Below are 23,535 nucleotides of genomic sequence, written 5' to 3' on the forward strand. Positions count from 1 at the left end.
CATCCACTGAATCCACTGTTTTTTTCTCTGAAAACTACTGCCCGTCATGAAACAGATGCTATTTTAAGACACAGATTCTACCTAAAACCAATTCTAGTGTTCCACAGAAATTGCCTTCCCAGTAATTTTCCTTGAGCTCCTTAAGTTTCACTGAAATAACCTCAAAATCCTTTTCTCTAAAATAACACTGACTCAACATACACGCAGTATCACCCCTAAAGCTCAGGCCACAGCCATCACACTGGAGTTTGTCTGCAACAGCAGGATGCTCCAGGAAGCAGTCCTGCACACATCTTCTGTGCTCTGTGGGGTTTCTCAGTTAGTGCCCCGACAGGCATGTGGCCGCAACTATGCACCCACCCTGGGGTGCACCTGCCTGGCTGGCTCTTGGAGTCCTCAGCTACAAAGCAGGGCACAGCACTGACTCCTTCAGCAGCTCCAGGAGCTGTGTCTGGGTAGGGCCAGGGAAGGACAGGGACAATGTCCTTAGGGACTGCTCTACTCACCGGCAGGACATCTGGGTCGTCATTGCACATCTGCAGGAACCTCTCTGGTCTGGCTGAGGAATGTTCTGGACCCTGGAACCAGACACACAGTTATATTTGGGAGCTTCTCTCATGCTAACAGCAGCACTCACTCTGTTTCTCTTCCATGACAACTTGCTGACTTTTAGTCTGAAAAACTCTAATTTCTCTTTTTCATGATAACAGAATTCATGTCTTTCCTCTCCCTCCCTGCCACTGAGCACACGGCAACATGTCTTCTTGCAGGACTGGACCCAGGACTCTGCTCTATTTCTATCAGGTCCAAACCCGAGTCTTAGGATAGGAGAGTCTTACAGACTGACTGTATCACACAGGGCACCTCTGCAGCAGGGAGAGCTCCACAAGGGGTGGGTAGGTGTGGAGAGGGGCTAAGGAGCTTCCCAGGATGACACAGGGGCTCCGCCTGTCAGGTCAGGCAGATGCATTGGCACCAACTACTTGTGGTCAGGGGCTGGGCAGAGGGATGGAGGAAGGACAGACGTGCCAGCAGCACCCAGATGATGCAACTCTTGCCTTCCAAAGTGGCACCCCAATCTAAGGCCCCAGAAACAGATGAATGGGCAGTGCCCATAGGAGCTGGCTCGATGCCTGTCTCTGGAGTGAGGTCCAGGACAGGCTTGGTGGGGAGGCAAAGTACTCACCATGCCCTCCATGCCATGGGGCAGCAGCAGCACAATGCCGTTCTGCCGCACCCACTTGGCTTGTCCTGGGCAGATGAACTGGTCAATGATGCACTGGGCTGTGTTGTGGAAGTCACCAAACTGAGCCTCCCAGAGGACCAGGGCATTGGGGCTGGCCATGGCAAAGCCCAGCTCAAAGCCTGCCAACAACAAGAGGAGGAAACCCCACCCCAATAGTCAGTCCACAGGCACTGGAGGCCAGAAGTCTCTGTAGTCTTGAGTGCAGAGTGCAGCCACTCACCCAGGACTCCGTACTCTGACAGGGAGCTGTTGCAGACAGTGTAGGGGGCCTGATTGGGCCAGAGGTGGTTCATGGGGATGCAGGTCCTCTTGTCCACATTCTGGTCATGCAGCACATGGTGTCGGTGGCTGGAGCAAAGAGCAGTGTTACTAGCCGGGAAACCCAGCCCACTCTCTGAGTGCCGGACTAGTGTGCTGAGGACCCTGACAGGACATAGCAGAGCACACATACACTGGGGCTGCCCACCAGGCAGCTGCAGAACACAGCCAGACCAGCCAGGGAAACGGCTCTTTGAAGCCTAAGACAATGGGAAGTTCATAATTGTTTTTTGGAAATGATTTTCTTCAAGAAGAAAATCTCCACAGCCCCTTTCCACCTCTACCCTTTGAAGGGCAAACAGAAGCACCCAGCGTCTCACCTGAAAGTGCCTCGCTCCACATCTTGGCCACTTAGTCGGATGTGGATCCCCTCTTTCAGGAGAGAGCCAAAGGCCATGTACTCGGCCAGGGCCCAGTCCACAGTCCTGTTCTTCACCAGCTCACCCCGAGTTTTCAGGATCCGGCTCAGCCCTGTAGAGACGCTGCACTTACCAGCCAGCTCAGGCCCCAGGACAGTCAGCTACTGCCCTCACTTCCCAGGACCCCTTGTGACAAGAGCTGAGATGTCCCTCCATCTTAGGACTCCTGACTGGCTGGAAAAGTGGCAAAATGGAATTTAATTACAGACCGTGGGTCAACTCAAAAAGCTGTGGCAGCTCATCCTTCCCTTTAGCGCCAGCTAGGGTAGGTGGGTGAACACGCTCACCGGGCTCCCTCCCTCAGCTCTCCAGTGGCCTTGCATGAGGCAGGGGCTGTAGTCTATGGGCCGCATGATGGGACCGAGGTCCTGGGCGCTGGGGTGCAGCACAGTCCTAGACAGAAGCCTCCACGCCACATGCCCTCAGTGCTTCTATGACAGCAAGTGTTACCTCCATGAATGGTGAAGTTCTCCACAGGCACAGAGCTGGCCACACTCCCAATGTGGGTCAGAATATCTTCTGTTAAACCCGTGGAAGGGCAAGACATGCTCCTCGGCTGCCCATCCAGGGTGAAGAAACCTGGGAGAGAAATGGTATGCTGGGGCACCATGACCGCTGAGATAATGAGAAGTGCTGTTGACCAGGGGAAGGTCTTAGTGCAGCTCAGAACATATCACACAGGACATGGGAGATGCCTTCTCCATTCCCCAACGGAAGCACTGGTCCAGGGCCTGGACTTGAACGCAGAACCGTGATGGGTGGGAGGGTGAGTGAGCTCTCTTCTGGGAAGGGGGATCAAGGTTCTATCACATTCACAAAGGAGTCTGTGCCCTACGAGAGATCAGGGACTTCACCAGTTTCCTTTTCCTGACTCACCAGGCCAGGGAGAGTCAAGCCAGTGCTTGATGTGCAAGATTTTCTCATCTTTGGACCTAGCAAATGCCTCCTCACAGATCTTGTCATACTTCGAGATTTCCTCCTGGAAAGCCATGACACAACGCAGCAGTTACAGGACTCTCTGCCCTCAGCCCAGCAGACCTCAGAGCCGCACGCCGCCCACACCTCACTTCCCTTGGCACAGAGCATGCAGACTCTGCCAGCTTCCACCCACTCTTCCCCAGGAGTGCAGCCTTTATGTGCTAAGACGTGCAAGAGCCCAGATGCCTTATTCTTTTCATTCCCAGTAGTTTCTTCTCCACATTTACTGGCTGGAACTCCTCCTCAAAGTTCAGTCCCCTGTTCTCCCTGCCCCAACAGTCTTTCTTAAAAATGGGTCTAGTTCACAGTTCCTAGCACAGCCCCCAGAAGGACCGGCCTCCACAGTGTGCCTTCCCAGCTGTGCTGACCTCTGCGGCCTGATTCCCACACCTCCAAACTGGCTGCCTCACAAACGCCTCGCCCTGACCCAGCCTTCTCTGTTCCTGACACCAGCATCACTGCAGAAGTCCTTCTAACTCAACTCACGGAGCTGAAAGTTCACCACCCCCAGGCTCTTGGCCAAGCGGGACCTTTCATCTTACTAGAGACCACTGTCCCACCCCATCTCTAACCTACCCTGCTCCACCTTCACAGCCCTGCTGAGTCCCACTTCTTTGTCAGACTTATCAGAGCCCAGACACCCTGAAAGCTATGCATTGAAATGCTGTAGTCATAAATACATTTCCACGTTTTCTCCAGGATGCTAGTAGCTCTGCAAAGCAAGAACTGCCCTGCAGCCTCCCTGGTCTAACCCCCTGCCAGCTCTGGAGTGCTCTGTGGAGTAAAAGCTGGGGGACCGCACCTCATACTCCGGCTGGTTGACCACTCCCTGTGACACGAGCAACTCGGCGTACTTCTGCAGCACGGGCTTCTGCTTTCGGATCTGCTTGTACATGAGCGGCTGTGTGAACATGGGCTCATCCATCTCGTTGTGGCCATTGCGCCGGTAACACACCTGGTCATCCAGTGAAAACCAGGGTTAGAGAACCATAGTCACAGTCCCCTGAGAAGCAGTGGCATCAGTGGGGAAACCTGCCAGGCTAGGGCTCAGGGGCATGAGGATCTGTTCCATTTCTTCCAACATGACAGTCAGCAAGTCTTTTGCCTGCTCTGCTCAGTTTACTGATGCTAGAACTAGGACACTGCCTCTCTCCCCTTCACATACTAGAGTTGTTTTGACTATCAAATTAGGTAAAACGAGAGAGTGATTTGGGAATTCAAGTGTTTTATCCCCAAGCTGGCCCCGTGATAGGACCAGACTAGCTCACCAATTACCTTCTCCACCATCAGGGCTCTGTTGTTACAAAGCACAACATGCTTCGTGGCTCATGGCTACATTTAGGCTTGAATACTGAGGAGTTACAAGACATTCATGAGTTAGACTAGAGGGGAATCCATTTGAGACACAGTTCTAGAGAAATTCTGAGTTGACTCATCAAGCTAAGAAAGCCCCTACACCTCAGAAGCTCAGCTTGGTGATGTTCGTTCCTGGAAGAACTTGGGGCACTCACCAGGTCAACAACCACATCCTTGTGGAAGGTGCTCCTCCACTCAGCAGCCACGTTGCACACATACATCACTGCTTCAGGGTCGTCTGAGTTCACGTGGAAAATGGGGGCGTTCACCACACGGGCCACGTCTGTAGGGTAGGGAGAGGACCGGGCCATCCGGGGATCTGTGGTGAAGCCGATCTGCAAGGAGCATGGCAGGTCTCATCAAGCAGACGCCTGAGTAGGGCCACAGCTCAGAGGTCGAGGGCAGGCAGGGGTGCATCTGGTCAGCAGTACCAGGAGCAGGAGACACACTCAACACGTTCACTTAATATGGAAATATTGGGGGCCAACACAGTCCTGACACGACTCTTGAGTAACTCCTCGAGTCACTTTTCAGGTTTCTTTTTTCCTTTACATTTTTTATTTTTCCTATCCTAATAACTAAATTCATTTTTTTATAACTAAATTCATGTATATCCAACATAGAGAATTTAGAAGAGACAGAGAGTATAAAAGATTAAACAAAATTATCTATAATCCCACCAAATATGGTGTATTTTGAAAATAGTGTAAATATTTTGATGTTTTCCTATTCAGACTATATATATGTATTTCTATAACTTTGTATTTAATTCATTTAGCACTATTTCTTTGCAAAGAAAATTTAAAGGTTTTATAATCCTATTACTTGTTAGCTGCTGTCGAGTCAGCCCCCAACTCATGGTGACCCAACACACAAATGTACTAAAATTTAATTATATACATCCATAATTTTATGTTCTGCATTAAAATTTTTTTCATGCAAGAATCCCAGCATATAGAAATGTGTAATACTATAACGATCACCCATGAACCTATCACCCAATATGAACAAATCTTAGCAGCTTCACCGTATTTGTTTCTAGACCTTTTTTATTCCTTCGAATAAAACAAAACATTCCTGTTACACTTGGAGCCCAAGCCCACCTTCCTCCCTGATTCTATTCCTTTGCAGGGGGATCCACGGCCCTGAAATTAGCAACCTTCTTTCCACATATTAGTATACATAGTTCAAATATCCATACTATGTGGTATCTTTTTAGGCCTCTGGTAACTTTATGACATAATTTCAAACTTACAAATAAGTTGAAAGAACAGTACAATGAACTCCTGTGGACCCTTTAACCAGATTGGTCAATGGTTTACATTTCACCCTGCGTGCTTTACTTTTCATACTCTGTTACACGCAGGCACATTTTAACCTAAACATTTAGGAGTAAGCTGTAGACAGTGCCCTTTTACCTGAAATACTTCAGTGTCCTAAAAACAAAGATACTTCCTTAGTTAGCCACAGCACAATTCTCAACCTGAAATGATACACTACTACTAGCTAGTCCACGGTCTACATACGCATTTCATCGATTATCCTAATAATGCCCGTACGGTTTTTTTTTTCCTTCAGCCTAATCCAATCCAGGACATCACATTGCATTTAGCTGTCAAGTCTCTTGAGCCTCCCTTAAATCTGGAAGGCTTTGCCTTTTGTGGTTTTTCATGACGGTAACATTTTGAAGAGTATCTGTATGTGTTTTAAATGCCATATTCTATATACCTTACGTATGTATCGTATTCTATACACTGTGCAAATCCTCTGCAAGTTGCTTTTTGGCCTAACACTTGTTTTTACGATTCATCCAGGCTGACACATGTAGCTCTAATTCATGAATTTTAACCACTAAATAGTACAGCACAGTGTATTTATCCATTCTCCTGCTGGTGGATATTTCAGTTGTTTTCAATCTGTGGTTAATGCAAACAGTGTTATTATATACATTCTTATACAGGTTTTCACCAGCAAATACTGAGTGTATTGCAGTATATTCCCGGGAAGGGAAATCTAATCCATCGGGTATAAGCATCGTAAACTTTACAACATATTATCTGATTATTCTCCAAAGTGGAGCCTTGGTGGTGTAATGGTTAAGTTCAGCTGCAAACTCAAAGGCTGGTGGTTTAAACCTACCCAACGGCTCTGTGGGAGAAAGACATGGCAATCATCTCCCTTAAAGATTAAAAACAACCCTAGGAAACCCAACGGGCAGTTCTACTCTGTCACATTTGAGTCATTAGGAGTCGAAACCAACTTGACAGCACCTAACAACAACTCTCCAAAGTGGCTGTGCCATTTATACTCTTGTTGGCAGCCTGAGTATCCTGCATTTTCCACTTAACATAGTGAATATTGTCCCAGGATATTAGATATTTTAACGGTTGGAAAATAGCACTTCCTATGGTTTTGCCAAAATTTATGCAAAGACTCTTCTATTCTTATTTCCTAATTTCATGGTAGTACAAATACAGCTTTGACACACGTATTTATACAAAAATACTTAGCATGTGATTGTTTCCGTGAGAGAGGTTTCTAGAAAGACTGTCAAGGTATGTTCTTAAGAGAACAAGAGTCTCAGCAAAGCAGCCACATCTCTCCCCCTACAGCTCTCACCTGATCCTATACCACCTGTGACTGATGAGGCCAAAGGCAGTAACGAGATTAAAGAAAATACTGGCACACTGTGGTCCTTATAAAGGCCCAAGAACTCCACGTTTATGTGAAATTGCTTTTAAATAATCTCCTTTCTCATATGCACTAAAGAGGAGGATTAGAAACTGATGAGTACGTTAAACACGATACGCTGAGCAGAAGTCTGATCAACACCTACAGAGGTCCCTGAACAACTCAGCAAGTAATGGACCCAGCCCTGCCCACGCAGCTTCTACCACTTAGGGAAATGTGGCTATCTAACCGGTAAGTTACTGATGGTAATGTGCCCATTACATCTATCACCCAATATGAACAAATCTTAGCAGCTTCACCGTATTTGTTTCTAGACCACACAGAAAGAATTTTATGTGCAAAATCATAAAATTCCATCTTTTTTTATAGTTCTGTTTTTGAAAAATCCAAGAATATGGGTAAAAAAATTCAAATAGTACAAAAGGTTACAGGGTGAAACCTGCTTTGACATTTTGAAACCTTGGTTCCCCAACTGCCCCCCAACATCAACCACTGTTACTACCTCTGTGTCCACCAAGCACAGGGATCTACACGGGGGTACACACATATAGATATATATGCACGTATTTTTTAAAACCCTAAGTGGAGGTACATGCTGCAGGCTGTTCTGTACTTTTTCCCACTTCATATACCCTGTAGCACACTTCGTCAATATATATGTAGGTTTCAGTCTTTCAAATTGCCTTATTCTACGGTATTAACAATTGCACTTATTAGTGTGCATATTTATGTGCCAGGCACCATTCTAAGCATTTCACAAGCATTATTTAATACTTGTAAATACATGTACAGATACATCATACATTATTTAAGTAGCTCCCTACTGATTTACTGATGGAAGTTTAGATGTCTAGTCTTCTGCTACTACAAATTCTGCAGCAGTAATATCTTTAAAGATGCCTCTTATATATGTGTACGCATGTACTGGCAGGAAAAATCCATATAAGTGGAACTGCTGATTTTAGGAGCTGAAAGGGACACTAGAAGTCAAATGGTTTATCCTTCGCCGTGCTTGAAGTCCTGTTTACTTCGACTTTGACTAAGAGTTCCTTAGTTGTTCCAAAACTTCTGGAGACAGTTGATTTCCCTCTGGAACAGGTCTGATTGTTGGAAGTCCTTTCTTTCATTCAACCAAAATCTGCATCTGCTTCCTGTTAACAGCCACCCATTGTGTGGATTCTGCCCATTATATTCTCTGCTACACGAACTGTTCATGTGTTTGAAAACAGCTCTCATGTTACCTGGCAGCCCTTTACCTTCCAGGCCACACACACATGTGCGCACGCACGCACGCACACACACACACACAGAGTACATCACTGGTTATTCCTGTGGGAGAGCTTCCAGACACTGCACCACGCCAGGACACCCTCCTCTCTATGCTGTCTCATTTATGTTTGACCAAAATACCTGACTTTGTCTTCAAGAAATCTGACAAACCCGAAGCTTCCCTGCACTGCTTGTGTGATGTGATTTTTAAATTTAAATATAATAAATGTTTGTAGTATAAAGGACAGTCTCAAATCAATGACCTAAATGTTCACTTTAAGAAACCAGAAAAAGATTAAATTAAACCCAAAGCAAGTAAAAGGAAAGCAATAATAAAGGGCAGAAATCAGTGAAATTGAAAAGAGGAAAACAGTAGTGAAAACTAATGCTGTTTCTTTGGGGAAAAAAAATTGGTAAACCTATAGCCAGAATAACCAACAAAAACAGAGAAAAGACATAAATACCAGGAGTAGGAAACCACTAAAGATCTTACAGACACCAAAAGGATAATAAGGGAATACTACAATGCTATGCCCATAAGTTCTACAATTTAAATGAAATGGACAAATTCCTTGAAAGACACAAATGACTGAAGCTCACTAAAGGAGAAACAGAAGCCTAAATAATTCTATATTTACCAAAAAAAATAAATTTATACTTAAAATCATTCCAGAGACTTCAGCTTCTGGAAAGATACAGTAGATGTACTGCTAAGTATAGCTAAAATCTCTGCATACTATATATAAAACAAACATAAAACTCGGAAGGTAGAGAGAAGGTAGACTGGCCCAGGGACCTTAGGACCTGAAGAACAACAGGGTGGCAAGTTTTCTGGGTTTTCTTTTTGCCTCATATATCCCAGACTGGGTGCTGGAGAAACCGGCAACATGGAAATGCCAACTGATACAGACAAAAAGAAAGTAAAAAAAAAAAATCCTGCTCTCTCTAGGACCAGGGAAGGGCAACTTAGCAAGACAGAAAACTTTCGAATAGTAACTGTTCTACTCCAGCCAAACACCACAGAAAAAACTGCAGCTCCACCCCACCAGCAAAGGCTGAGCAGAGGGCCTAAATTGGCGGTAATTAGGCACCCCAAGCCCCTCACTGGGATGAGACTGTGTCAGAGACGGCCCAGTGGGGAAGTGTCAGAGAAGGCCTAGTGGAGAATCAGGATTTTCACCACTGCACAGCAGTAATGAGGCCACACACCCCTGGCCCTGGGAAATAGAAACGAAGCATCCCTGTTCATCCCCTTACCTCCCTGGCTTTCCACTCCCATTTCACAGTAACAAGGTAATGCTCCTCTCGCCCTGCCACCCCACCAGAGAGGTGTTCAAAGGAGGCCAGTCATAACAGAAGGTGTAAATGATATTCAGTCTTATAACATAATATCCCAAATGTGCAGGTTTCAAGTGAAAATCACTCATCATATCAATAACCAGGAAAATCTCAGCCTAAATGAGAAAAGAATCAATAGACATCAACATCACGATGACACAGATACTAGAATTATCTAACAAAGACTTTAAAAAACAGCCACCGTAAAAATGTTTCAACAAGAATTAAAAACACACAGGAACAAGACAAGAACGTCCTTTATCACCAATAAAATGTAACACTGTGCTTGAAGTCCTAGCTAGAGCAATAAGGAAAGAAAAAGAAGTAAAGGGCATCCAAATTGGAAAGGAAGAAGTAAAACCATTCCTATTCACGGATGATATGATACTATACATAGAAAACCCTTAAGACGCCACAAGAAAACTACTGGAAAGATTCAACAGAGTAGTACGACACAAGATAAACATACAAAAATCAGCTGGATTCCTATACACCAATAAAGAGAACTATGAAAAGGAAATCAGGAAAACAACACCATTTATAACAGCCCCTAAAAAAATAAAAAACTTGGGAATAAATCTAACCAGGGACGTAAAAGACCTATACAAAAAAAAACTACAAAACACTACTGCAAGAAACCAAAAAAAGACCTACATAGATGAAAAAAACATACCATGCTCATACATTAAGACTCAACACTGTGAGAATGTCAATTCCTCCCAAAGTAATCTACAAATACAATGCAATCCTGATACAAATACCAATGGCATTCTTTAATGAGATGGAAAAACTAATCATTAACTTTATATGGAAAGGAAAGAGGCCACGGATAGGTAAAGCATTACTGAAGAAGAAGAACAAAGCAGGAAGCCTCATACTACCTGACCTCAGAACCTACTATACAGCTCTGATAGTCAAAACACCTGGTACTGGTACAACGTCAGTCACATTGACCAATGGAACAGAATTGAGAACCCAGATGTAAATCCATCCACCTCCAGTCACCCAATCTTTGACAAAGACCCAAAGTCAATTAAATGGAGAAAAGGCAGTCTTTGTAACAAATGGTACTGGCAAAACTGGATATCCACCTGTAAAAAAATGAAACAGGACCCATACCTCACACCACACAAAAACTAATTCAAAATGGATCAAAGACCTAAATATAAAACCAAAAATCACAAAGATCATAGAAGAAAAAATAGGGTCAATGCTAGGGGACCTAATATATGGCATAAATAGGACACAAACCATAACTAACAATACACAAACACCAGATGATAATCTAGAGAACTGGTATCTACTAAAAACTGAACACTTATGCTGATCAAAAGACTTCACCAAGGGAGTAAAAAGAGAACCTACAGACTGGGAAAAAAATTTTGGCTATGACAAATCCAACATAGGTCTAATCTCTAAAAGCTACAGGGAAATCTAATACCTGTACAACAAAAAGACAAATTAAATTAAAAAATGGGCAATGGATATGAACAGGCACTTCGCCAAGGAAGACATTCAGCAGCCTAAAAGACACACGAGGAAATACGATCACCAGCCGTTAGAGAAATGCAAATCAAAACTACAATTAGATACCATCTCAACTCAACATTACTGGCACTAATAAAAATAAATAAATAACAAATGCTGGAGAGGCTCTGGGGAGACTGGAACTCTTACACACCGCTGGTGGGAATGCAAAATGGTACAACCGTTTTGGAAAACATTATGGCGCTTCCTTAAAAAGCTAAAAATAGAAATACCATACTATCCAGAAATCCCATTCCTAGGAATATATCCTACAGAAATAAGAGCCTTCATGCGAACAGACATATGCACACCTATGTTCACTGCAGCATTATTCCCAATAGCAAAAAGAAGGAAACAACCTAAGTGCCCATCAAAAGATGAATGGAGGCTCTCTGCTCCTCCCGGTTTAGTAGACAGCCGCTACTTTTCATGCAGTGCCAGCCGCATCCCTAAGACACGATGGTGAAGGTCGGAGTAAACGGATTTGGCTGTGTTGGATGCCTGGTCACCAGGGCTGCTTTTAACACTGGCAAAGTGGACATTGTTGCCATCAATGACCCCTTCATTGATCTCCACTACGTGGTCTACATGTTCCAGTATGATTCCACCCATGGCAAATTCCATGACACCGTCAAGGCTGAGAACGGAAAGCTTGTCATCAATGGGAAACCCATCTCTATCTTCCAGGAGCGAGATCCCGCCAACATCCAGTGGGGTGATGCTGGTGCTGAGTATGTTGTAGAGTCCACTGGTATCTTTACAACTTTGGAGAAGGCTGGGGCTCACTTGAAGGGTGGCGCCAAAAGGGTAATCATCTCTGCCCCTTCTGCTGATGCCCCCATGTTTGTGATGGGCGTGAACCACGAGAAGTATGACAACTCTCTCAAGATTGTCAGCAATGCTTCCTGCACCACCAACTGCTTGGCTCCCCTGGCCAAGGTCATCCACGACAACTCTGGCATCGTGGAGGGACTCATGACCACCGTCCATGCCATCACTGCCACCCAGAAGACTGTGGATGGCCCCTCTGGGAAACAGTGGCGTGATGGCCGTGGGGCTGCCCAGAACATCATCCCTGCATCTACTGGCGCTGCTAAGGCTGTGGGCAAGGTCATCCCTGAGCTGAATGGGAAGCTCACTGGCATGGCCTTCCGTGTCCCCACCCCCAACGTGTCAGTGGTGGATCTGACCTGCTGTCTGGAGAAAGCTGCCAAATATGATGACATTAAGAAGGTGGTGAAGCAGGCATTGGAGGGTCCCCTAAAGGGCATCCTGGGCTACACTGAAGACCAGGTTGTCTCCTGCGACTTTAACAGTGACAGCCACTCTTGCACCTTTGATGCTGGGGCTGGCATTGCCCTCAATGACCACTTTGTCAAGCTCATTTCCTGGTATGACAATGAATTTGGCTACAGTAACAGGGTGGTGGACCTTATGGTCCACATGGCCTCCAAGGAATAAGACCCCTTTGGACCACCAGCCCCAGCAAATAGCACTAGAGGAAGAGAGGTCCTCTAAGCTGCTGGGAAGTCCTTGCCCCAACTTGATCCAACACACTGAGAATCTCCCATCCTCTACAGTTTCCATCCATACCCCCTGAAGAAAGGGGAGTGGGGCTCAGAGAGCCCAAACTTGTCATGTACCATCAATAAAGTATACTATACCCATAAAAAAAAAAAAAAAAAAAAAAGGAGAACATCCGGGAGCCAAGATGGTGGAATAGACAGACACTTCTCACAAGCCCTCTTTACAAGAAAGACACGAAAAAACAAGTGAAACGAGCATATTTGTGACAAGTGGGGAGCCCTGAGCATAAAAGGCAAGCTTAGACAACGAACTGAGGGGTAGGGGGAGGAAGAGACCGCTCAGAAGTGGAGAGGAGTTACCGGAATTGAATCTCGGAGAGCCCTCAGGCACCATTCCTGGAGCAGCGGCAGTGGTGGCGGGCTGGTACTAGCTTTCCGCTGCAGTTTCCTCAGAGAGAAGCAGCCAGCCACACAGCCTACTCACACTTCCAGAACCTGAGCAGAACAGCGCTCTCGGCAAAAGCTAAGTACTTGCATATATTTTACCAAGCCCCCCACCCCCAAGAGGGCTTCAGCGGCTAAATCCCTGGCAAGCACCTAGGGCCATCCTCCTGGCGATGGAGAAGGAAAAAATTTGCAACTGGGGGGAAAAGATAATTTGCTAGCTCCATTAACCAGAGGAGCTCAGGACGGAAGTGGCTCCTGTCCAGGCATAAACCGTCCATGGACCTTGAGTACCTTTCCCTTCTGCATGGGCCTGTGTGGGCCTGTTTCAGGAGAATAGGCCCTTGTTGGCAGACTCCAACTGTTTCAACTGTGTGGTGGATAAGTGGGTGTTTGACATTTGACATTGCTTTGCCTATTGAACAAGGTCCTCACCTACCCATATCAGGCACCTAAGGACTAGTAGCTCCACTCAGGTCACCCAGCTACCGGCGACAGAGGTCCAAAGACAACTGGAACCTCCCAGTCCTTACAACCAAAAACTTTGGGTGCCCATGGTCCCTCTGCAGAACCCACCCACCAGCATGCTCTAGGGACCAGAGACGCGTTTTCTTCAGAGACACTTGGGGGTCAGTTCTCAGCCCCCCGCCTTGTTCAGAGCGTGACCCCCTGCTGCAATCAGATACTGATATATACGTCCATCACCCCTGCCCCTCTAAGACAGCGTCTATTCCACACACTTGATGATCAGCTACCTGGAAACCTGAGCTGAATTCATACAACAAAACTGAAAGGACTCCTAGACTGATATACCTGATGACAGCTCTAGCCAGCTGGGGACAGGACACCAGAGCTCCAAAGGTGAAAATAATCAAGCTAGCTCACTCAAGCAACCCATAGGGGTATACCAAAACAAAAAAAAGCAAGCAGCTACGACACAGTAAGCAAGCATAGACTAATACAATAATTTATAGATGGCTCGGAGACAACAGTCAATATCAAGTCACATAAAGAAACAGGCCATGATCACCTCCACAGGCTCTCAAAACAAAGAATCCAGGGATCTTTTAGATGAAAGTGCATTCCTGGAATTACCAGATGCAGAATACAAAAGTTTAATATACAGAACCCTTCAAGACATCAGGAAGGAAATGAGGAAATACGCAGAACAAGCCAAGGAACACACAGATAAAGCAACTGAAGAACTCAGAAAGATTATTCAGGAACATAATGAAAAGTTTAATAAACTGGAAAAATCCATAGACAGACAGCAATCAGAAATTCAGAAGATTAACAATAAATTACAGAATTAGATAACTCAATAGAAAGTCAGAGGGGCAGAATTGAGCAAGTAGAAGCTAGAATTTCTGAACTTGAAGATAAATCACTTGGCACTAATATATTTGAAGAAAAATCAGATAAAAGAATTAAAAAAAATGAAGAAACCTTAAGAATCATGTGGGACTCTATCAAGAGAAATAACCTATGAGTGATTGGAGTACCAGAACAGGGAGGGATAACAGAAAATACAGAGAAAATTGTTGAGGACTTGTTGGTAGCAAACTTCCCTGATATTGTGAAAGATGAGAAGATATCTATCCAAGATGCTCATAGAACGCCACATCCGGTAGATGTTAAAAGAAAGTCACCAAGACATATTATAATCAAGCTTGCCAAAACCAAAGATAAGGAGACAATTATAAGAGCAGCCAGGGATAAAAGAAAAGTCACCTACAAGAAACAGCCAATAAGAATAAACTCGGACTACTCAGCAGAAACCATGCAGACAAGAAGGCAATGGGATGACATATTTAAAAAACTGAAGGAAAAAAATTGCCTGCCAAGAATCATATGTCCATCAAAACTGTCTCTTAAATATGAAGGTGAAATTAAGACATTTCCAGATAAACACAAGTTGAGGGAATTTGTAAAAACCAATCCCAAACTACAAGAAATACTAAAGGGAGTTCTTTGGTTAGAAAATCAATAATATCAGGTATCCACCCAAGACTAGAACACTGGGCAGAGTAACCAGAAGTCAACCCAGACAGGGAAAGAAAAAAAAAAAAGCCGAACACAGGGTAACGGCGATGTTATTATATAAAAGAAGACAACATTAAAATAATAAAGAGGAACTAAGAAATGTAATCACACACCTTCCATATGGAGAGGAAGATACGGTGATGCAAAGAAATAAAAGTTAGTTATAAATTTAGAAAACTAAGGGTAAATAATAAGGTAACCGCAAAGGAGATGAACTACCCTACTCATCAAAATAAAATACAAGGGAAAAATACAGACTCAGCAGAATCAAAATCAACAACAACAAATATGAGGAAAGGACACTATATAAAGAAAATCTACTCAGCACATAAAATCAAGTGGGAAAAAGAAGTTGTCAACACACAAAAAAAGACATCAAAATGATAGGACTAAATTCATACCTACCCATAATTACTCTGAATGTAAATGGACTAAATGCACCAATGAAGATACAGAGAGTGGCAGAATGGATTAAAAAACAAGATCCATCTATATGCTGCCTACAAGAGGCGCACCTTAGACTTAGAAACATAAACAAACTAAAACTCAAAGAATGGAAAAAAATAAATCAAGCAAGCAACAATCAAAAAAGAGCAGGAGTGGCAATATTAATTTCTGACAAAATAGACTTTAAAGTAAAATCCAGCAGAAAAGATAAGGAAGGACACTATATAATGATTAAAGGGACAATACACCAAGAAGATATAACCATATTAAATATTTATGCACCCAATGACAGGGCTGCAAGACACATAAAAAAAATTCTATCAGCACTGAAAAGTGAAATAGACGGCTCTACAATAATAGTAGGAGACTTCAACAGATCACTTTCGGTGAAGGACAGAACATCCAGAAAGAAGCTCAATAAACACACGGAAGATCTAAATGCCACAATTAACCAACTTGAAATCACAGACACATACAGAACACTCCACCCAACAGCAACCAAGTATACTTTCTTTTCTACTGCACATGGAACATTCTCTAGAACAGACCACATATTAGGTCATAAAGCAAGCCTTAGCAGAATCCAAAACATTGAAATATTAGAAAGCATCTTCTCTGACCATAAGGCCATAAAAGTGTAAATCAATAACAGAAAAGCAGTGGAAAAATCACTTAGAAACTGAAAAATACCCTGCTCAAAAAAGACTGCATTATAGAAGACATTAAGGATGGAATAAAAAAATTCAGAGAATCCACTGAGAATGAAAACACTTCCTATCAGAACCTTTGGGAGATGGCAAAAGTGGTACTCAGAGGCCAGTTTACATCCAAAAATGCACACACCCAAAAAGAAGAAAGGGCCAAAATCAAAGAATTATCCCTACAACTTGAACAAATAGAAAGAGAGGAACAAAAGAAACCCACAGCCACCAGAAGAAAACAAGTAATAAAAATTAGAGCTGGACTAAATGAATTAGAGAACAGAAAAACAATTGAAAGAATTAACAAAGCCAAAAGCTGGTTCTTTGAAAAAATTAACAAAATTGATAAACCATTGGCCAGACTGACTAAAGAAATACAGGAAAGGAAACAAATAACCCGAATAAGAAACGAGAAGGGCCACATCACAACAGACCTAACAGAAATTAAAAGAATCATATCAGATTATTACGAAAAATTGTACTCTAACAAATTTGAAAACCTAGAAGAAAAGGATGAATTCCTGGAAAAACACTACCTACCTAAACTAACACAATCAGAAGTAGAACAACTAAATAGACCCATAACAAAAAAAGAGATTGAAAAGGTAATCAAAAAACTCCCAACAAAAAAACACCCTGGCACAGATGGCTTCATTGCAGAGTCCTACCAAACTTTCAGAGAAGAGTTAACACCACTACTACTAAAGGTATTTCAAAGCATAGAAAATGACAGAATACTGCCTAACTCATTCTATGAAGCCACCATATCCCTGATACCAAAACCAGGTAAAGACATCACAAAAAAAGAAAATTATTACAGACCTATATCCCTCATGAACATAGATGCAAAAATCCTCAACAAAATTCTAGCCAATAAAATTCAACAACATATCAAAAAAATAATCCACCATGACCAAGTGGGATTTATACCAGGTATGCAAGGCTGGTTTAATATTAGAAAAACCATTAATGTAATCCACCATATAAATAAAACAAAAGACAAAAACCACATGATCTTATCAATTGATGCAGAAAAGGCATTTGACAAAGTCCAACACCCATTTATGATAAAAACTCTCACCAAAATAGGAACTGAAGGAAAATTCCTCAACATAATAAAGGGCATCTATGCAAATTTTATGCAAAGCCAACAGCCAACATCACTCTAAATGGAGAGAGCCTGAAAGCATTTCCCTTGAGAACGGGAACCAGACAAGGATGCCCTTTATCACCGCTCTTATTCAACATTGTGCTAGAAGTCCTAGCCAGAGCAATTAGGCTAGACAAAGAAATAAAAGGTATCCGGATTGGCAAGGAGGTACTAAAATTATCTCTATTTGCAGATGACATGATCTTATACACAGAAAACCCTAAGGAATCCTCCAGAAAACTACTGAAACTAATAGAAGAGTTTGGCAGAGTCTCAGGTTATAAGATAAACATACAAAAATCACTTGGATTCCTCTACATCAACAAAAAGAACATTGAAGAGGAAATCACCAAATCAATACCATTCACAGTAGCCCCCAGGAAGATAAAATACTTAGGAATAATTCTTACCAAAGATGTAAAAGACGTATATAAAGAAAACTACAAAGTACTACTACAAGAAACTAAAAAGGACCTACTTAAGTGGAAAAACATACCTTGCTCATGGATAGGAAGACTTAACATAGTAAAAATGTCTATTCTACCAAAAGCCATCTATACATACAATGCGCTTCCGATCCAAATTCCAATGACATTTTTAAATGTGATGGAGAAACAAATCACCAACTTCATATGGAAGGGAAAGAAGCCTCGGATAAGTGAAGCATTACTGAAAAAGAAGAAGAAAGTGGGAGGCCTCACTCTATCTGATTTCAGAACCTATTATACAGCCACGGTAGTCAAAACAGCCTGGTACTGGTACAACAACAGGCACACAGACCAATGGAACAGAATTGAGAACCCAGATATACATCCATCCATATATGAGCAGCTGATATTTGACAAAGGCCCAGTGTCAGTTAATTGGGGAAAACATAGTCTTTTTGACAAACGGTGCTGGCATAACTGGATATCCATTTGCAAAAAAATGAAACAGGACCCATACCTCACACCATGCACAAAAACTAACTCCAAGTGGATCAAAGACCTAAACATAAAGACTAAAATGATAACGATCATGGAAGAAAAAATAGGGACAACGTTAGGAGCCCTAATACAAGGCATAAACAGAATACAAAACATTACCAAAAATGATGAAGAGAAACCAGATAACTGGGAGCTCCTAATAATCAAACATCTATGCTCATCTAAAGACTTCACCAAAAGAGTAAAAAGACCACCTACAGACTGGGAAAGAATTTTCAGCTATGACATCTCCGACCAGCGCCTGATCTCTAAAATCTATATGATTCTGTTAAAACTCAAACACAAAAAGACAAACAACCCAATCAAAAAGTGGGCAAAGGATATAAACACACACTTCACTAAAGAAGATATTCAGGCAGCTAACAGATACATGAGAAAATGCTCTCGATCATTAGCCATTAGAGAAATGCAAATTAAAACTATGATGAGATTCCATCTCACTCCAACAAGGCTGGCATTAATCCAAAAAACACAAAATAATAAATGTTGGAGAGGCTGTGGAGAGATTGGAACTCTTATACACTGCTGGTGGGAATGTAAAATGGTACAACCACTTTGGAAATCTATCTGGCGTTTTCTTAAAAAGTTAGAAATAGAACTACCATACAACCCAGAAATCCCACTCCTCGGAATACACCCTAGAGAAATAAGAGCCTTCACAAGAACAGATATATCCACACCCATGTTTATTGCAGCTCTGTTTACAATAGCAAAAAGCTGGAAGCAACCAAGGTGTCCATCAACGGATGAATGGTTAAATAAATTGTGGTATATTCACACAATGGAATACTACGCATCGATAAAGAACAGTGACGAATCTGTGAAACATTTCATAACATGGAGGAACCTGGAAGGCATTATGCTGAGCGAAATTAGTCAGAGGCAAAAGGACAAATATTGTATAAGACCACTATTATAAGATCTTGAGAAATAGTACAAACTGAGAAGAACGCATACCTTTGTGGTTATGAAAGGGGGAAGGAGGGAGGGTGGGAGAGGGTTATTTACTGATTAGTTAGTAGATAAGAACTGCTTTAGGTGAAGGGAAAGACAATACTCAATACACGAAAGGTCAGCTCAACTGGACTGGACCAAAAGCAAAGAAGTTTCTGGGATAAACTGAACGCTTCAAAGCTCAGCGGAGCAAGGGCGGGGGTTTGGGGACTATGGTTTAAGGGGACTTCTAAGTCCATTGGGAAAATAATTCTATTATGAAAACATTCTGCATCCCACTTTGAAATGTGGCGTCTGGGGTCTTAAATGCTAACAAGCGGCCATCTAAGATGCATCAATTGGTCTCAACCCACCTGGAGCAAAGAAAAATGAAGAACACCAAGGTCACACGACAACTAAGAGCCCAAGAGACAGAAGGGGCCACGTGAACCAGAGACCTACATCATCCTGAGACCAGAAGAACTACTTGGTGCCCGGCCACAATCGATGACTGCCCTGACAGGGAGCACAACAGAGAACCCCTGAGGGAGCAGGAGATCAGTGGGATGCAGACCCCAAATTCTCATAAAAAGACCAGACTTAATGGTTGGACTGAGACTAGAGGAATCCCGGCGGTCATGGTCCCCAAACCTTCTGTTGGCCCAGGACAGGAACCGTTCCCAAAGACAACTCATCAGACATGGAAAGGACTGGGCAATGGGTAGGAGAGAGATGCTGATGAAGAGTGAGCTACTTGTATCAGGTGGACACTTGAGACTGTGTTGGCATCTCCTGTCTGGAGGGGAGATGGGAGGGTAGAGAGGGTTAGAAACTGACAAAATTGTCATGAAAGGAGAGACTGGAAGAGCTGACTCATTAGGGCGAGAGTAAGTGGGAGTATGGAGTAATGTGTACATAAGCTTATATGTGACAGACTGACTTGATTTGTAAACATTCACTTAAAGCTCAATAAAAACTATTAAAAAAAAACTTAGAGCGGAACTAAATGAAATAGAAAACAGAAAAACAAATGAAAGAATTAACCAGACCAAAAGCTGGTTTTTTGAAAAAAATCAACAGAGTTGATAAACCACTGGCCAAACTGACAAAAGAAAAACAGGAGAGGAAGCAAATAACCCGAATAAGAAATGTGAGGGGCGATATTACAACGGACCCAGATGAAATTAAAAGAATCATAACAGATTACTATGAAAAACTATGCTCAAACAAATTTGAAAACCTAGAAAAAATGGATGAATTCCTAGAAACACACTACCTACGTAAACTAACACACACTGAGGTAGAACAACTAAATAGACCCATAACAAAAGAGGACATTGAAAAGGTAATCAAAAAACTCCCAACAAAAAAAAACCCTGATCTAGATAGCTTCACTGCAGAGTTCTACCAAACTTTCAGAGAAGAGTTAACACCACTACTATTAAAGGTATTTCAGAGCATAGAAAAGGGCGGAATACTACCAAACTCATTCTAGGAAGCCACCATATCCCTGATACCAAAACCAAGTAAAGACACCACAAGAGAAGAAAATTATAGACCTATATCCCTCAGGAATGTAGATGCAAAAATCCTCAACAAAATTCTAGCCAATAGAATTCAACAACATATCAAAAAAATAATTCACCATCACCAGGTGGGATTCATACCAGGTATGCAGGGATGGTTCAACATTAGAAAAACAATTAATGTAATCCACCACATGAATAAAACAAAAGACAAGAATCACACGATTTTATCAATTGATGTAGAAAAGGCATTTGACAAAGTTCAACACTCATTCGTGATAAGAACTCTCAGCAAAATAGGAATCGAGGGAAAATTTCTCAACATAATGAAGGGCATTTATACAAAGGTAACAGCCAACATCACCGTAAATGGAGAAAGCCTGAAAACATCCCACTGAGATAGGGAACCAGACAAGGATGCCCTTTATCATCACTCTTATTCAACATTGCGCTGGAAGTCCCAGCCAGAGCAATTAGGCTAGATAAAGAAATAAAGGGCATCCAGACTGACAAGGAAGAAGTCAAAGTACCTCTACTTGCAGACGACATGATCTTATACACAGAAAACCCTAAAGAATCCTCCAGAAAATTACTGAAACTAATAGAAGAGTTCAGCAGAGTATTGGAATACAAGATAAACATAAAAAAATCAGTTGCATTCCTCTACACCAACAAAAAGAACATCGAAGAGGAAATCACTAAATCAATGCCATTTACAGTAGCCCCCAAGAAGATAAAATACTTAGGAATAAATCTTACCAGAGATGTAAAAGACTTATACAAAGAAAACTACAGTGCACTTCTGCAAGAAACGAAGAGAGACTTATACAAGTGGAAGAACATACCTTGCTCATGGATAGGAAGACGTAACATTATAAAAATGTCTATTCTACTAACAGTGATCTATACATTTAATGCAATTCCAATCCAAATCCCAAGGACATTCTCTAATGAGATGGAGAAACAAATCATCAATTTCATATGCAAGGGAAAGAGGCCCCAGATAAATAAGGCATTACTGAAAAAGAAGAACAAAGTGGGAGGCCTTACTTTACCTGATTTTAGAACCTATTATACCGCCACAGTAGTCAAAACAGCCTGGTACTGGTACAACAACAGATACATGGGCCAATGGAACAGAATTGAGAATCCAGACATAAATCCATCCACTTATGAGCAGCTGATATTTGATGAAGGCACTAAAACAAGTTAAATGGGGAAAAGACAGTCTTTTTAACAAATGATGCTGGCATAACTGGATAACCATCTGCAAAAAAATGAAACAAGACTCATACTTCACTCCATGCACAAAAACTAATTCAAAATGGATCAAAGACCTAAATATAAAATCTAAAATGATAACGATCATGGAAGAAAAAATAGGGACAACGTTAGGAACCCTAATACACGGCATAAACGGTATACAAAACAGTATAAAGAATACAGAAGAAAAACTAGATAACTGGGAGCTCCTAAAAATCAAACACCTAGCTCACCCAAAGACTTCACCAAAAGAGTAAGAAGACTACCTACAGACTGGAAAAAGTTTTTAGCTATGACATTTCTGTTCAGCACCTGATCTCTAAAATCTACATAATACTGCAAAAACTCAACTACAAAAAGACAAATAACCCAATTAAAAAAGGGGCAAAAGATATGAACAGACACTTCACTAAAGAAGACGTTCAGGTAGCTAACAGATATATGAGAAAATGTTCACGATCATTAGCTATTAGAGAAATGCAGATCAAAACTACAATGAGATTTCACCTCACTCCAACAAGGCTGGCATTAATCCAAAAAACACAAAATAATCAATGTTGGAGAGGCTGTGGAGAGATCTGAACACCTATACACTACCGGTGGGAATGTCAAATGGTACAACCACTTTGGAAATCGATTTGGCGCTTCCTTAAAAAGCTAGAAATAGAACTACCATACGATCCAGTAATTCTGCTCCTTGGAATATATCCTAGAGAAATAAGAGCCTTTACACGAACAGATATATGCACACCCATGTTTACTGCAGCACTGTTTACAACAGCAAAAACATGAAAGCAACCAAGGTGCCCATCAACGGACGAATGGATAAATAAATTATGGTACATTCACACAATGGAATACCACGCATCAATAAAGAACAGTGAGGAATCTGTGAAACATTTCATAACATGGAGGAACCTGGAAGGCATTATGTTGAGTGAAATTAGTCAGTTGCAAAAGGACAAATATTGTATAAGACCACTATTATAAGAACTTGAGAAATAGTTTAAACTGAGAAGAAAACATTCTTTCGTGGTTATGAGAAGGGGGAGGAAGGCAGGGTGGGAGAGAGGCATTCACTAATTAGATAGTAGATAAGAACTACATTAGGTGAAGGGGAGGTCAGCACAATTGGACTAAACCAAAAGCGAAGACTTTTCCTGAATAAACTGAATGCTTTCAAGGCCAGCGTAGCAGGGACAGGGGTCTGGGGACCATGGTTTCAGGGGACATCTAAGTCAACTGGCATAATAAAATCTATTAAGAAAACATTCTGCATCCCACTTTGAAGAGTGGTGTCTGGGGCCTTAAATGCTAGCAAGCAGCCATCTAAGATGCATCAATGAGTCTCAACCCACCTGGATCAAAGGAGAA

General features: G+C 42.3%; 2 protein-coding genes across 5 annotated transcripts in view; one reads left to right on the forward strand and one right to left on the reverse strand.

Annotated features, from left to right (window-relative positions):
• OGDH (oxoglutarate dehydrogenase) overlaps positions 1 to 23,535 on the reverse strand; it is a 106,587-nt gene that overhangs the window by 4,356 nt on the left and 78,696 nt on the right. For all 4 annotated transcript variants that reach the window (XM_003418576.3, XM_010598274.3, XM_064290261.1 and 1 more), the window contains exons 11-18: positions 4,473 to 4,652; positions 3,764 to 3,916; positions 2,860 to 2,962; positions 2,434 to 2,562; positions 1,885 to 2,035; positions 1,467 to 1,594; positions 1,187 to 1,365; positions 507 to 578 (exon numbers count right to left, since the gene is read on the reverse strand). In XM_003418576.3, coding sequence (XP_003418624.1) covers positions 507 to 578; positions 1,187 to 1,365; positions 1,467 to 1,594; positions 1,885 to 2,035; positions 2,434 to 2,562; positions 2,860 to 2,962; positions 3,764 to 3,916; positions 4,473 to 4,652 — 1,095 coding nt within the window. The remainder of the gene's footprint in view (positions 1 to 506; positions 579 to 1,186; positions 1,366 to 1,466; positions 1,595 to 1,884; positions 2,036 to 2,433; positions 2,563 to 2,859; positions 2,963 to 3,763; positions 3,917 to 4,472; positions 4,653 to 23,535) is intronic.
• On the forward strand, positions 11,538 to 12,805 carry LOC104846724 (glyceraldehyde-3-phosphate dehydrogenase-like). The gene has a single exon (XM_010598272.3). It carries the CDS (start codon positions 11,602 to 11,604, stop codon positions 12,601 to 12,603), a length of 1,002 nt encoding a protein of 333 aa, XP_010596574.1. The 5' UTR covers positions 11,538 to 11,601; the 3' UTR covers positions 12,604 to 12,805.

This window comes from Loxodonta africana, chromosome 8 (genome assembly GCF_030014295.1).
Source record: "Loxodonta africana isolate mLoxAfr1 chromosome 8, mLoxAfr1.hap2, whole genome shotgun sequence".
Taxonomy (NCBI): domain Eukaryota; kingdom Metazoa; phylum Chordata; class Mammalia; order Proboscidea; family Elephantidae; genus Loxodonta; species Loxodonta africana.

Bases quoted from the DNA above. Each gene is read 5' to 3' on its own strand.
- LOC104846724 (XM_010598272.3), top strand. From the start codon at position 11,602: ATGGTGAAGGTCGGAGTAAACGGATTTGGCTGTGTTGGATGCCTGGTC.